The sequence below is a fragment of the Orbicella franksi genome, chromosome 1 (genome assembly GCF_964199315.1).
Source record: "Orbicella franksi chromosome 1, jaOrbFran1.1, whole genome shotgun sequence".
In the NCBI taxonomy this organism is placed as follows: domain Eukaryota; kingdom Metazoa; phylum Cnidaria; class Anthozoa; order Scleractinia; family Merulinidae; genus Orbicella; species Orbicella franksi.
In genome coordinates, this window is record NC_138145.1 from 13,084,661 (window position 1) to 13,100,172 (window position 15,512).

Consider the following 15,512-nt stretch of genomic DNA (forward strand, 5'->3'; position numbering starts at 1 on the left):
TCACTCGATCCAGTCCTAATCTGTTCACTACGAGGACAGTGTAAATGTGCTTACATGACGTTGAAGGTGACCTTTCCTCGGGCTTTCGGGAATCATGAGTTTCGTGCTGAGCAAATTGAGTACAAAGAAGGAGGTCGATAATGCAATAAAGACTTGCGAGGACAAGGTTCTTGTGCTGAGGTTCGGAAGAGAGACTGACACAGTTTGCCAACAGCTGGATGATATTGTAAGGAGATAATGAGCTCTGGGAGCTCATCTGTATCCTTGATGTCCGTGTTGATGTTGACCGCCATATTTGTTTCAATGCACGCTCTTTGAACTGTTTTATATAAGCTCAATTGTATGAACACTAATTTAAGCTTATACTTAGCAGTTAAATTATAAGCTCGAGATTTCTATCGCGGAATAGTTGACAAAGGCGCAGCCTGAGTCAACTATCATGCATAGAAATTGTAAGCTAATAATGCAATTGTTTTAGTATACTAATTTCGTCTAAGACTTTATCTAAATCCTCTTCACAGACACTTTGAAAATGCAAACCACCATACACTGCTAGGCTACACGCTATCTACAACAGAATAGATAGTGAATAGCGTAGCCAATCAGAGACAGTATTTGTGATTCAGTGCTGGTAGACTTCTACTAACAAGACATATTGTGTGAAGTTTAATTTTTTACTTTAGTCAGATGGATGGCCCACATCAGGACTCATCAGTCATGTCTTGCAAATTTTAACAGTCCTAAGTTTTATCTACTGACTTACTTCCTCACAAGCAGCAGCAAAACCTTTCCATATTGACATTAATTATGCATAGTATTTCTTCAATTTATACTATCCTACATACAAAGAAACAGCACACAAGATGAGAACAACTCAAAATCCAATGTCCAGAAAGTGTAGAACGTTCAAATTTTGAATCAATGATAGTGTTATAAGGGTTAATCTGTTCTGGGTACAAGGTATATGTCATCTTTTACTAGTTATAAAACTGGTGCCTAAACTATAGGATCTACGTTTCTCTTCTGATTCTATACAGGCAAATAAATCAGAAGACCATTTTAATACTTAAATACATTTTTATTTGCAAATCAGTCTTACATGAATGATTTTATAATGTGTTATTTTGCCTTGACAAAATAGTTGGCCAAGACGTCTCATGATGTTTCTCGTATGGCTGATATATACATTGTGGATGTCGACACTGTGCCAGTCTACACACGTTACTTTGACATCTCTCTGATTCCAGCAACTGTGTTTTTCTTCAATGGACAGCACATGAAAGTTGACTATGGGTAAGGTGGAAAAATTTGTTGTCCCAGAAAATATCCATAACCCTTCCACAGAGAGGTTTTTGGTTTAAAACCTGCCATCCCTCTGCAAATTCTCATTTTGGTTCCTACCTACCTTTAAAATTCTTGGTGTTTTGAACTCCCCTCCCCATTGGAATAACCAATAATCCTCCTTGGGGTAAGTATGGATGTTTTCTTAAAACATACAATGTACATAAAATGTATATGAAGTTTTGAGACATGTATTTGAAACATGGGTAATTTTTATAATGTACATCTGAACTTCTTATTGTATAATTATATGCTGACAATATTCTCATTTTTAAAGGCATATCTTTATCTCTGAAATGTATGACAACATGTGATTTTTTGATGCCACATCAATTGCATGGCTCTGTTTATGTAATATATACGAACTGCAAATTTATTTAGCGCTGTATTTCAAATGTATGTTCAGTACATGCCCATCTATATTGGTCTAGAGTGCAAATATTTTTTTTTAGATTTGATCAAGTAAGCAAGAATTATTGATATCAGGAGGTCACTTTCACTTAGTGAGCAAACATGAAACAAGTATAATGATTAACTATGCCTTGCAAAATAGGCCAGTACAGTGAGGCTTGAGCTTTGTTTGATTCCACCATCCACATTAAAACCTGCAAATGATGCCTTTTCACAAGTGTGGTCACATTAGAAAGGTTGTTGTAGCTGTCACCTGTCTTTTTGACCTGTATGTCCTAGTCAAAAAGTATTGTGCAGTTGTAACATTATAATCTTCACAGCTGCTATTATTATTACACTGTACAGTACAAAGTTATTTTATTTCACATTTGTGGAGAACAGCATTATGCAGGGCTTGACACTAACGGTAGCCAACTAACCACAGACCAGTAGAAATTTAGTTTTGGCTAGTAGGTTTTTGATTTCCACTAGCCACTTTGGCTAGTCAACAAAATGAAATTGGCTGAACGACTTTCTTTCTTCTTCAAGGAAGACACACAAAATTTACACTTTTCTCGGAAACAAGGTCGGAATTTCATTGTGGAGATATCATGGTACCAGGCATGTGGTGTTCAGCATGTAAGCAAATTTAACTTTGCTCACTTTTCACTGGGTGGTACATAACTAGGGAGCTGAACATGTTAATTTTGTTCAAAGAAATATTTGACAAAACAAGACAGCATTTTCTGAAAGCACACATCAATGTTCTTTTTTGTTACGAAATTTTTTTCATGCGCGAAATAGTGTGGAACTGTAAAGGGATAACATTTCACTTAGCGTAACAATACATGGGTGATTTGTCATTGTATGCATACTTACAAACTTACCACTACAGAAATAATTAGATGAGAAAGATTTATTTCCTTTGACATTTAAATCAGCCATTTTTAGCAGTCGAATTTTGCCAACGACAGTTTACAGCACTGTTCAGATAGTTGTTTTGCTTTTGAAACATTTCTACAGTGCCTGTCTGTGAAGAAGTCTCGCTAGTTTTTACAGTGATGTCTTGGGGTCTCAATGTTTTTCCAAGGAAGTCTCAAAAAAAAAAAAACAGAGTCCTGAAAGTCCTTTCAGGAACTGGAACTTTTTTGGAACTAGTTTAAGTACAGTATAATTACCAACATTATTCGCTTGTGTTGTGCTTTCAAGTCTTGCTAGTAATTCTGCTGTTATTGGACCTACCTGAAATTTTCGCAACATGTCAATTTTGCAAATTTTGCGATTTAAAAAAATCACAAAATTAAAGTTACTGTTGACATATAGTACCACCATTGTGTGTTTGTTACTTTTGACGTTATTGTACCTTTGATGAAGTCAGTTTACTAAATTCAAAGACAAGTTTAAGTAACATTGCCAATGAAATAAATTTTGTGTTACTCAAAAACGCAAAGTTAAAGTGATTCAAAATACAAAAGTTTTGCAAAATCACCAAATTTAAGCATCGCGAAATATGCCCACCCCCAAATCCCTAAGTAAATGTGTTGCAAAAATTTCATGTTATAAGGTAGCCAACCACGACGCTTGGCTAGTAAAAGAGGTTTTGGCTAGTAACATCTAAGTTATCAATAGCCACAAGGCTAGTAAGTTGAAAAGTTAGTGTTGAGCCCTGATTATGCAACAATTTTCCAAAGTGTGGTAATCTGATAAGTTATTGGTTGTAACCTGTTGTGATAAATTCCACTGGAATATTCTGTCATCATTTAACAGGAAAAAATGTTTTTGTGTGAGTGTGTGAATGGATTTTATTACCTGTAAATTCTTCCTACTTCACTTACAGAGGTTACAGTACTGGGAACTACTGACGGCCTGTAATCCTCTGGCCTGGGTTGTTGGAAAAGTGGATAATGCTATCCAGTGGATAGCGTGGTTTGCTTTGTTAGCACTTATCCACTGGATAACGATTTACCTGGTAGATAGCATTATCCAACCAGGGCCAATCTAAAGGGCCAGCGCTAGGGCCAATCTAAGCTAAAGACTTTTCTTTTTAAACATATTCTTGGAATTCCTTAACTTAATGATTTGAATATTTACTTTTTATCTATTTATTAGTTTAATTATTTACTTATTATTTTATTAGGAAATTGTACTACGTTACTGGATGTTCAGAAGTATGCACTATATAAAATTACTATCATTATTATTATTATTATTATTATTATTGTTGTTGTTGTTGTTGTTGTCATCATTATTACAAAGATCATCTCATTTGAGTTTCTTTCTTTTTAGCACACCAGACCACACCAAGTTTATTGGCAGCTTCAAAACCAAGCAGGATTTTATTGACGTGGTGGAGGTGATCCTGAGAGGAGCACTGAGAGGAAAGCTGATTGTGACAAGTCCTATAGATCCACAGAATGTTCCCAAGTACAACCTCATATACAAGGACATTTAACTGCTGCATAAATGCCACTCAACTTTGAAGGGAAACTTGTTGTCTTTCAGTGGTGGCATCATCCCTCCAGTTATTGTTTACAAAATAATGGCTTTGTACCTGGTTGAAAACATTATACACAGTGAAACTCTCTGCACAACTAACTCACTAGACTTAAGCTTGTGAGGGCAGTTAGGACTTCAAGAAAATATATAGCCCCTGAGCTATTGCAAGAGTGTGAACAGATCAAGATTACAATATGTATATATATATATATTTTTTTTGCAAACAGAATCCATGCCTTCCATATAGTCTAAGTGAACAAAGCTCTCCGATTGCACACTCAAATTCCCCCTCTCTTCAGCAATCCCATATAGAGGCTAAGATTACTTGCTGGTTGGCTGTAAATGTTTCCGTCAGACAATGTAGGAATCTCCATAGAGCTATTGACAGATTTAGATAGTTTTGTGTCTTAGGAGAGAGGTAAGAAGGCAAACAGTGTCTTACTCCTCTTGTTGACCTGCCACCAAAGAAGATTACGTGTGGGTTTTTAGATATATGCCAACCGCCTGAACACGATATTGTGAACTACAGATGAGAATGCTTGTGAACTACACGCAGATGACTCATGTTAAAAAAAATAAAAGATCATTGTAATCAGTAGTAATTATGGAACAAATGGCAAGTGTTGAAGCCTGTAGATTTTTTTTTTGGACATTTTTCAACATTTTCTTGCATTGCATTGCTTTATATACTGGTGTTTATCTAAAATTAATTTGCATGATCATAGTCATGGAATGGCTTACACTTTCATAAATTTAAAAAAGTGTATTTTCAATCACTCTTTAAACTTTCCATTTGAAATTGAAGATTTGAAAATTTGAGACCTTTAACAATTATCACACCAAAAACCGCACTCATGCCACTCCATCTCAACACAATGAACTTATTAAACTTCTACTTACTTTTATGATAATTCCAATTTAAGCAGGCGAATATTAACGTTAAGAGCCGACGTTTCGACGTCATCGTGACACCATTCTCAAGGCAAAGTGGATGAATAATAAATAAATAAATAATAAATGAAATCTTTGCATTATTTATTCACTTTGCCTTGAGAATGGTGTCACGATGACGCCGAAACGTCGGCTTTTAACGTTAATATTCGCCTGCTTATGTTTTAAGAAATCGTTATTGATCAAGAATTCCAATTTAACTATGCATAATGACTTTGAACTAGTTAGTTAGGCCCAGGCTCCCTTCTTTTTTGTTAAAGTACGTAAGGCCCGCGAAGCCGAAAGTTTTTCGGCTACCAAGGAGAATCTCGAGTAGAGTAGTAACCGATTTTTGCGAAATTGGCAGCAGGCAGAGTAAGCCATTTTATGAGCAGAATTTATTGTCGCACCTTACCACAGACCCTTTTGCTTCCTTGGTTTTCCACACTATTACCGACAAAATGCGCCTCTGGGAGCTCCTCTTGTTGAGAAACAACGCCCACCTGAAACAGTCTGGGAAGAAAAGTGCGCGCGCAATGTGTCTGGAACTGTAGAAACCAGAGCCTTAGATCGCTCAAGGAAAGATTATCAGTCTCATTTTCATAGGCGTAGTAAACGAGTGGTGTTCTTGTTCCTTATATTCTAACGTGGGCTGGATTACCAGCCGCTGTTCGGGAAACGAGTCGGCTTTCCTCCCGCAACTGCTCTTCTCGGGGAGGAATGTAGACCGGAGTCGAGAGAGCGGCGGAAATAGAGCCTAATATATGCACCAACCCAAATAGAAACATTTTCTCCCGTTTCGTATCAAGTTGTACAAACTTGAGTGGAAGTTTTGAAGAACTTGAACTAACATGGGAACACAGAGAGCGTGCTTTTCTTTTTCCCTTACCAGTTCCTTTAGCCGGCGAACAACCTGCCGGCTAGTGTTTAGGCCGTTTTTTTTTTTCGAATTCTCTCAAACTTTTGCGAGTTTGATAGACTTAGGCGCAAGACGGAGCCAAACAAAATGTACCTCTCGCGAAACGCTTGCCACGAGGGTATATCTTTTGACGATGGCTAGGTCGTGGCGTCTTATCTTTCTCCCATTCATTAGCAAAGCCCTGCATCTCGTTCCCAGGCTCTTGTTCATTGGAGTGAGGAAATCAGAAACAATACACTATTCTAAGAGACTAGTGATCCATTTCAGACATATCACTCAACGCTCCCAGCACGTAAAAATATGGCGTACACTTGGGCAGTAATCGTGGCTGGCATTTCATTTCTAGTATACTACAGACGACTTCCATGGGCCTTAGGTCCAGTTTTATTATTTGGCACGTATTTAGCTTCCGGAGGGAGATCATTTCCTAGGGTGTTCTTTCGAACAGTTCTACGTGATTTGAGGTAAGAACGGTGTGAAGTATAAAACACTGGAGAATACCGTTCAAGTTCTCCTAGGTTATGTTGATCGGAGTAGAAAACGGACCAATCGTTTGACCCTGCAGCTCCAAAAGAAGAGGACAAACCGCCTTTCGACAAACCCAGTCTAGGGCAGGGTAGATCAGAGGTCCGGGGTAAAGGGTAGCTGGTGTGGTTTGTATGTCTGAAGCTCTCAAGTAATTAATGCCAAATTCCTTGGAGGGATTAAAATTTGCATTCGCAGGGCATCCACTGTACCGCATTCTGAGACCAGTAGTATTTCAAATGTTCTGTTTTTCAAATGATTTTTTGGGGGGTGATAATCGCCGGCAAGCTCGACGATTGATGTTGGATATGACTGATGTTCCCGCGAACTTGTCTCCAGTATCTTCTCGGTCATTCATTTCAGTGTGCGTACACCTCGCGTGCAGGTATCTTCTTTATAAGCTTGCGTATTTGAATAATCTTTCTTGCAGGGCAATTTACCTAGTTGGGGCCATTGAAAGTGAGGTAAGAAAGCTTCCGAAGAGTGTAGACAAGGTTACAGTGGCTGATATTTTTCGAAAAACTTTGTCCAAACACCCACGGAAGACAGCCTTCATATTTGAACAAAAGACATGGACATTTCAAGATGTAGAAGATTACTCCAACAGGATTGCAAATTACTTCAAGTCACAAGGCTACAAGAAAGGAGATGTAATAGCCCTCTTTCTAGAATCCTGTCCAGAATTTATTTGCATATGGCTTGGGTTGTCCAAAGTGGGGGTGATAAGTGCACTTATCAACACAAACTTGCGGCTTGATTCCCTGTGGCACTGCATATCTGCAGTAGACGTTAAGGCAATAATCTTTGGTACTGACCTGTCAGGTAATTACAATTTCTCATATACCACCTTGTTGCAACGGCCAAGGAAAAAAAAGAAATTTATATCTCTTGTTGAAAACACCTTGGAAAGTTTTAAATAAGCTTAATTAGCTGGCTTTGTGGTTAATGTACTAAAATCCAGATCAAAGGTCCCAGTTCAACTGGAGTATTATCTTTGCACCCATTTGTCAAGAAATCAGTATGCGATCATGTGGGTGTCCAATTACAGGTATGACCATATCCAGTGTTAACTTTTTTTAAATTTGATATCTGTAGTTGGATACCAATGTGGTTCACATGTCAATAACATGATTGAGCTTTAATAGCTTCCATCTTGTTACCTATAGTTTTTACAACTTATGAAAACTCTACTGATTTTTTTCGCCCAAAAGAAGTTCTTAACTCAAAATTTGTTACTGATGCTATTAATTAGTAATTTGACCGAGTAGAATACAATTCAGGGAGTAATCAGGTGAGTAATTTCCAATCAGCCTTGCCCTGCATGCACATCCAATTTCAAAATTACTCACCTGATTCTTCCCTGAATTATACTCCACTCAGTCCAATTACCATTACTTATCTTAACTGATTAGTGACTAGACTTGAGACAGACCTGCCAGGCGTAAGTTCTAATTGGCCCCAAGAATTATTATAGTACATTATCAATGTTGGAACTTTCTGTGGCAATTCGATCATCATTCCTTCGTACGCCTATATACATGCAGATGCTGTGAGGGACATTCACTCTAAGATACCAGAGGATTTACAGCTATATCACTTTGGAACTTCTCCATGTTTGGAATCTTCAGCTTTGAGCTTGGTAAAAGAGTTGCAGAGAAGTTCTTTAAAGCCTCCTCCTGCCAACGACACCCAGTCCTCCAATGGTAAGTGTTTGAATGTATATTTCCAGTGTTTTAAGTATAAGGTCCATACCTGCCATAGTTGTGTTGGGTAATTTTTTGTGAATCACCAGCTGTAACGTTACCAGTTTTCAAGGAAGTTGTTTTTAAAATGGGCATGTCCTATTACTCTCCTGTGGGTACTGCACCATGATAGGCACCCACTTCAAGCTTTTTTCAAAAGCACTGCTATTTTATTTGTTTCCTCACCCATTCCAGCTAAGAATAAGGCCTATAAATTCTAAAAGTAAACATGGTGCACTTCCTTAACTAATACCGTTTGACTATTGACAGCTACCAGAATTCTGTTTTTAATTTCTTTTTTTAAAGTAACATTTAACATTTTTTTTTTACTTTCTCTTTTCAAGTTATATTTAAATTTTTATAGCCATCTCTAGATTGATAGTTGTCTATTTATAACTACTAATGAAATGTTAGCCTAAAACTTTTTTACATCAGTGCTAACATGTAGGTAAGTAACATTTGACATCCAGATTCCAGAAGATATAGAAATGTTACTCCTACTTTGGAGATGACCACCATAAGCTCAAAATGATATTTAATACTTTCTTATAGATGTGTTGATGTATATCTACACGTCAGGAACAACTGGATATCCTAAGGGAGCTATTATTACTCATTACAGGTTGGGAGAGCTTGAATACTTTGCACAGTCGTCCTTTTTCAAGAAATAACTTAAAACATAATGCACATTTTCTGAGGGCCTTGACTATGGTACATGTAATTAATGGTGAATGAGGCCTTTTCCCCTTTAGAATTGGTAACCTCCTTTAAATTGACAATTACCTGACAATAAAGATTTCAATATAAAATTCCTGAAATAATTTTCCTCCTTACTGCAAAAGCAACTCATCTTAGACAGAGAAGCTGCATGAAAACTAACAAGGCTTGATGTGGCTTCCTCTCTAAAGAAATATGTACTCTTTTACATGTATATTGCACTGTACGGCATGCATTTAAGGAGATTTTTGTTTAATATTATTTCTAAAGGTTCTTCAGATTTGGAACAGTACCTATATTGTACGCCATCACCCCTGAAGACATCATATACTGTACTTTACCTTTGTATCATACTGCTGGTGGAGGCATTGGAGTCGGGACTTGTTTTCTCAGAGGAAACACTTTAATCTTGAGACGAAAGTTCTCTGCCAGCAAATTTTGGGAAGAATGTGCTGAGCATAAGGCAACGGTATGTGTGTATATTAAATGCTGTAAATAGGTAAGAGTATTAAATTTATAATCCTGAGAAAGAAATCTAGACTTGTATCCACACAATACTTTTTGTAAGGTTGTGTTCTTTTGGAATCAATCCTTTTTAGGTTGGTTGGGTTGCGTTTTTTGTTTTCTTGTGTTCTTTTGGGAAAAAGAACATTATTGGTTGATCAACTTTTTCAACTGTCATCAAACCAGGTTGAAATGGATAAAAAGTGTGTGAAGTGACCACTGTCATTTTCATCAGGGCTTTTGAATATCAAGCAGAGGCTCCAGCTGCTGGTGATGCTTGCTGTTAACAAAACAAAAATTTACCTTTGAAAATTTACAGAGGAATGCCTTGATTAATTTGAGATTGCGATGGTTGCTAAATGGCCTGGTCCAAGTTTTGCTTATACAATACCGTAGAATTCCGAATTAAGTAACAGCCCCTGTTACATCCAGATTTTGCTGGCAAAAGGGGCTGCTACGTTCAGGTAGCCGTTACTTCTGGGTAGCCGTTACTTCCGCGTAGCCATTACTTTTCGATGGTTAAAAATCGTTTGTACAGTGACCATTATTTCAGGCAAAGGGGATGCATATAAATACATGAAATTAAAAGTTCCATTTATGTGTGTTCTTAACTACCCACATAAACAAAGCAGACTGTTCTAATGAAAGTGGCCCCAAATGTTATTACTGTAGGGCGAAACTATTATGTCACATTATATTGCGGTACAACTGATTACACTACAGTGTATCATTTTACTCTGCTTTCAGACAAATACAGCTCAGAAATCATAGTGTCAAGAAAAATTCAGTTAAGTTTGGAATAAAATCACTAGTAACTCTTCAAGTTGTTTGGCCCTGCAGTCAGACTGCTCCATCCAGATTGTGCTTGAGAACAAAGAGTTTCTGTTTTAGTGACTTCTATGGATCGGCCGTTACTTTTAGGGGCACCATTACTTTCGGGGTTCATTAGAAAGGGAAAAAAATTAACATTACTTTCAGGGAGCCTTTATTTTGGGGGGGCCATTACTTTTGGAATTCTACAGTAATGTGCGAATCACTGGCATGATTCTCTATTTGTGGCCTATATGTTACTATTAATATTGGATAAAAACCTCTAGATACTTGAAATATGACAGCAGTTCTTCTCTCACAGGTAGTTCAGTACATTGGAGAGCTCTGTCGTTATCTGTTGTCTCAGCCTCATTGCCCTGCTGAGAAACAACATTCAGTCCGTATTGCAATGGGAAATGGATTAAGACCACAAATATGGAATGACTTCCAATCACGCTTTGACATCAACAACATTGGAGAATTTTATGGCTCAACTGAAGGAAATGTAGCATTTTTCAACATAGACAACACCCCAGGTGCTTGTGGTTTTGTGTCAATTATCATACCAAAGCTGCTTCCCTACTATTTTATCAGAGTCCACCCTGTGACTGGTGAGTTACTTCGAGATGAAAATGGACTGGCAATCCCAGCAAAAGCAGGCGAGCCTGGCCTTGTGGTTGGAAGGATTGCAAAAGGTAACAAAGCATCTCATGCTTGTGACATTATAAAATCAATAGAACATGATAACTGGACATACAAGCATATCAAAACTATTTTGTGTTTAACCGATAACTTTTCCCCTGTTACTCCCCCTGGATGAGATACATGTACTGTCTAATTCATTGCAAGTGCCTCCATCCCTTTACACATACTCCTAGGCAGAGAGATGCAAAATGGGAGTTAAGTGTTTTTCTCAAGAACACAACAGAGTGACCCCAGCCAGCACTCAAATGTGGAACACTGAACCATTATAAGGCCACGTACCCCTTCTCTCAGGAAAGAATGGTATAAAGTGCTTTTCTGTATGAGGATATGACTTTTGTTCTGAATATTGTGCTCTCTCTTCCGTAGATAATAACTTTGATGGATATGTAAACAAAGAGGAAACATCAAAGAAAATTGGCCATGACATTTTCAAGAAAGGGGATTCATACTTCTTAACAGGTGACCTCCTCATCAAAGATGAATATGGTTATGTTTATTTTCATGATCGCATTGGAGACACATTCCGATGGCATGGAGAGAATGTGTCAACAGCTGAAGTGGAGGCAACTATGAGCAAGATTCTCGGCCTGCGAGATGTGGTTGTATATGGTGTCAAAGTTCCAGGCACTGAAGGAAGGGCTGGCATGGCAGCTATTGTTGATCCAGACGACAAGGGTATTGATTTGACTCTGCTAGTCCAGGATTTGAAAAAGCTGTTGCCAAGTTATGCACATCCCATGTTCCTTAGAATAGTAGACAGTGTTAGTGTTACAGGAACGTTTAAGCTTCAGAAAACCAAATTGAGACAAGAAGGTTTTGATTTAGGAGCAGTGAAAGATAAACTGCTTTATTACGATGCTAAAGTTAGGCAGTATCTTGATCTAGATGAAGACAAGTATGCTAAAATCATCTGTGGGGAAATCAGAATGTAGGGTTGGATTTACACTTCACATTGCTGTGTGCTTTGAGTAGTGAAATGGAATAATATGAACTGTATTGAAGAATAATTATTTAATCTCAAATACCTTTTGCTTTACTTTTAGATATAAGCCAAGTTTTTTCCGTCAGTTTTTAGCTCAAGCATGAAGGGTGTGGGTAATAAATCAAAAGGAAGAAATTAGCAGGGTTGACATTAAGTTTTGAGTCACCTGTAGCCGTGATCTTCACACCTGTAACAAACTTGTTACCTTTTGAGTGAATTGTATCAACTGTAGGCAAGTTCAACTGTAGCATCAAAGGTCTATCAAACATGCTCAGCCGTAGCAGATGTTATGGGTTTAATGGCCCTTATTGACAGCCCTAATTAGGTTCCATATTTTACAGTACAGACCCAGAAAAACATTGTTCATTATATCTCTATGGAGAAAGGTCAACATTTAAATTGGAGTGGGCAGGAAGTGGCTAGCTCTGTACTGTGTTACAATGCAATGCAATATATACAAAACGCGAAGATTTATTGGGTTCCATGAGAGGTTAAAATTTGTCAATCACAGTCCACTTACAGTTACTATCAAAGAGAAATAGTAATGCTGGCAATAGAATTTTAGGTTTTAGTGTAAATTTCAAACAATTTTTAAGCAGCCTTTACCAATTTATATTTGACAAAATGCAAAACATTTTTTCCTTCTTATTCTTTTATTCGTACTTAATTTTGCAATGTTTGCTAGGCAATTGATATTTTGCAAGGGTTTACTTTCGCAATTTCAAGAAGACAAAATGGAAAAAAAGAGCGTTGAATTTTGTGAAAGTAAGTTGACAAAGGTTTCATTTTTATAAATTCTACAGAAGAAATGCATCATCAAAATACAGTTCCATATATCAGGAACTTGTAAACCAGATCAAAAGCAATCAGTCATTTGCTTGCACAAAAGGTTTTGCAGAATTTAGCATCATCCAGATTCTGGGGTAGTTTCATTTCTCCACTCACACCATTAGCTACGCCAGCTTTCTCCCTTCCTTTGGAAAAATAGTGCTTGCTTTCACATAGTCAGATTGTTATACAAGCTAACAAGCCAAGTTACAGGCTTTAAGTCAATGTCAATGTGATCTTAGCGACACCTGAATCTCTCTGGCTTTGAACTTGGGCTGAATACCAGTTTGAGAAGTGATTTTTCTTGAATTTCTTTGCCTCTCTGTTACAGTGGGTTTACTGAAACTGGGGCCTGACCCAGACAATGAAACTCAATCAGATGGCAGAACTAAAACATTAGATTCCAACATTTTCGAATCCAGCCAATCAAATGTCTGGTCAAAACAATGAAATCTCAACTTGTTCGTTGTGATGCTTACGCGACTACGGTTTCGCTTATCAAAATTGTCAAGCTCGAACCGTTTAAGTACTTTCGCATTCTTGAATTGAATTAAATGCTGCACTTTCTATGGGGTAGTTGGTTGGTTTAGAAAATACATGAATAGAAAAGCTTGTAAGAGTGTCACTTGTAAATATATATTGCCAGAGTGTGTGGTGTAGGGTTCAAATGTCATGGCTGTTTAAAAGAAACCCTTCATGATCAAATGGTCTCTGAGTAGGGAAGGCTCTTATGGCACCATCTCTCATTTTTGCCTGAGTGATTTTACACACTGAGGTTTTGATAGTACAACAAGGAAAAAACTCATTTTATTTCGATGAAGATGTTATTTCAATGCACTGATAACCCAGAAACGGAGTTCAAACTCCGAAATGTACAGCTGCTGAATCAGTGAAGGTGATAGTTTTTTCAAGAAAGTACAAGGTGGATTTCATGGTCGGCTGCATTAATGACAAACGAAAGCTGTGTAAAAACAGAAACACACACAGACAACGGGGATGAAATTTATTTTGTAAAAAAGTGTCAAAATCTATCATTCTACGATTTTAAGCAACAACTGAAAAGATATTTTGTGTGGCTGTATGTTCACAGTGGAAAACGGTCAATCTAATGAGTTTATCACGCTCATGTCAAATGTAAAAATCTAAAGTAGAGTAACAATATTTTCTAATACGAAAGTTCCAACGGTTTGAGCTGGTATTAATTAACAGACACCATGGTTACGAGCATCGCAACAAACAAGTTGATATTTCATCGTTTTGTACCAGAAATTTGATTGGCTGGATTTGAAAATATTGGAATCTATTGTTTCAGTTCTGCCATCTGATTGGTTTTCATTGTCTAGGTGACCCTGGTTTCAGTAAACACATAGTAACAGTGAAGAATGTGAATGTGAGGTAGAAGAAGAAAGCTAGGCAAACAGCTGAAGTGAAACTTTTACATTTGATTTTACATGTCCTATTGATGTAAATATATTATGGTGGTATTGCATGTAAATTTTGGAAGGGTTTTTTTCACAAGTTTAAAGAGAGATTGGAGATAGGGACAGGTGAAAAGAAGTATGAATAAAATATTTCATATGTTAACAAAAGCAGTGTTTCAGTAATAAGAAGTTTAAGGGCAGTCCTTGAAATATTTCTTTTTTCTTCTATATGTATAAACTAATTTTACTGCAGCTATTTCTCTGCTGTAGCAATTAAGTGTGAAGCAGAAAATTATGAATACCATACACTATCAATTACATGATTACATTACATGCAGAGGAAATCCCTTTCCTTATGCACTTCATTTTGGGTATTCTACAATAATATCGTTCAGTCCCTCTTCCCCTAGCTCTATGAGGAGGGTGGTAAAGGGTATTTTCGTGACCCGTGATCGGCCCTTTTTATTTCCTGTGAAATGTGAAATAGCCATTTTTTTCCTCGTGAATCATGATTTCCATAGTCACCGTGAACCGTGATTTTCCAAAACGTTCTCTTTTATTTTCCGTGAAGCGTGAAATGCCAATGTTGTATTTTTCGTGAATTGTGAAAGGGCTGCTTTATTTTCCGTGAAACATGATCTATACCCCCCCCCCCCTTTACCACCCTTTATGAGCAAGGAGCAAACAAAATGAAGATGAAAAACTGGCAGCACAAAAATTGGAGCTAGCCATTTTTCCAAATACATATCACATTTTTTCTCATTTATTGCCCAAAGAACTGCATGAAGAAAGAGGTACTACTCATAGACTAGGATTTTGGGGTCTGAACGAGAGCACTTCAAAAGGATTATGTTGTGTTTCCAATTCTTATAATGCAATGGGAAAATATTACAAGCACTCAAGTGCTCTGAAAATAGCCCTTTTTACTGTTAACTTTTCTTATTTGCATTACATGGATGCGAGGCAATTTCGGACTGAAACTACAAAATAGCCCAAAATTGCCTCTCATACACGCTAGATTATATTGCTATGCTAATGAGAAAAGTTAACCATGAAAAGGACTATAACATCACTCCAGTATGGCATCATGAGGATCTGCCTTGCTGCTTAGCAACTTGTAGTGTCTGTTTTGATAATAGCATTTTTGCTTTATTTATTTATTTATTTATTCATATTCTCGGAATCGAACTGGAACTAGGTTG

At 37.3% G+C, this 15,512-nt stretch overlaps 2 protein-coding genes across 4 annotated transcripts; both read left to right on the forward strand.

The window, feature by feature from the left end:
- Positions 1 to 28: 28 nt before the first annotated feature.
- LOC145491531 (thioredoxin-like protein 4B) lies at positions 29 to 4,818 on the forward strand. 2 transcript variants are annotated; one of them, XM_081470778.1, is made up of 3 exons: positions 29 to 226; positions 1,142 to 1,293; positions 4,018 to 4,818. In XM_081470778.1, exons 1-3 carry the CDS (start codon positions 95 to 97, stop codon positions 4,181 to 4,183), a joined length of 450 nt encoding a protein of 149 aa, XP_081326904.1. In that variant the 5' UTR covers positions 29 to 94; the 3' UTR covers positions 4,184 to 4,818. The 2 variants fall into 2 exon arrangements, with proteins under 2 accessions (XP_081326904.1, XP_081326911.1); XM_081470785.1 differs by having other exon boundaries at positions 135 to 258; positions 4,018 to 4,812.
- Positions 4,819 to 6,305: 1,487 nt separating this feature from the next.
- LOC145491258 (long-chain fatty acid transport protein 4-like) lies at positions 6,306 to 14,478 on the forward strand. Of its 2 annotated transcripts, XM_081470430.1 has the most exons (7): positions 6,306 to 6,540; positions 7,032 to 7,423; positions 8,146 to 8,304; positions 8,896 to 8,965; positions 9,331 to 9,529; positions 10,697 to 11,069; positions 11,446 to 14,478. In XM_081470430.1, exons 1-7 carry the CDS (start codon positions 6,377 to 6,379, stop codon positions 12,009 to 12,011), a joined length of 1,923 nt encoding a protein of 640 aa, XP_081326556.1. In that variant the 5' UTR covers positions 6,306 to 6,376; the 3' UTR covers positions 12,012 to 14,478. The 2 variants fall into 2 exon arrangements, with proteins under 2 accessions (XP_081326556.1, XP_081326548.1); XM_081470422.1 differs by having other exon boundaries at positions 6,459 to 7,423.
- Positions 14,479 to 15,512: the final 1,034 nt, after the last annotated feature.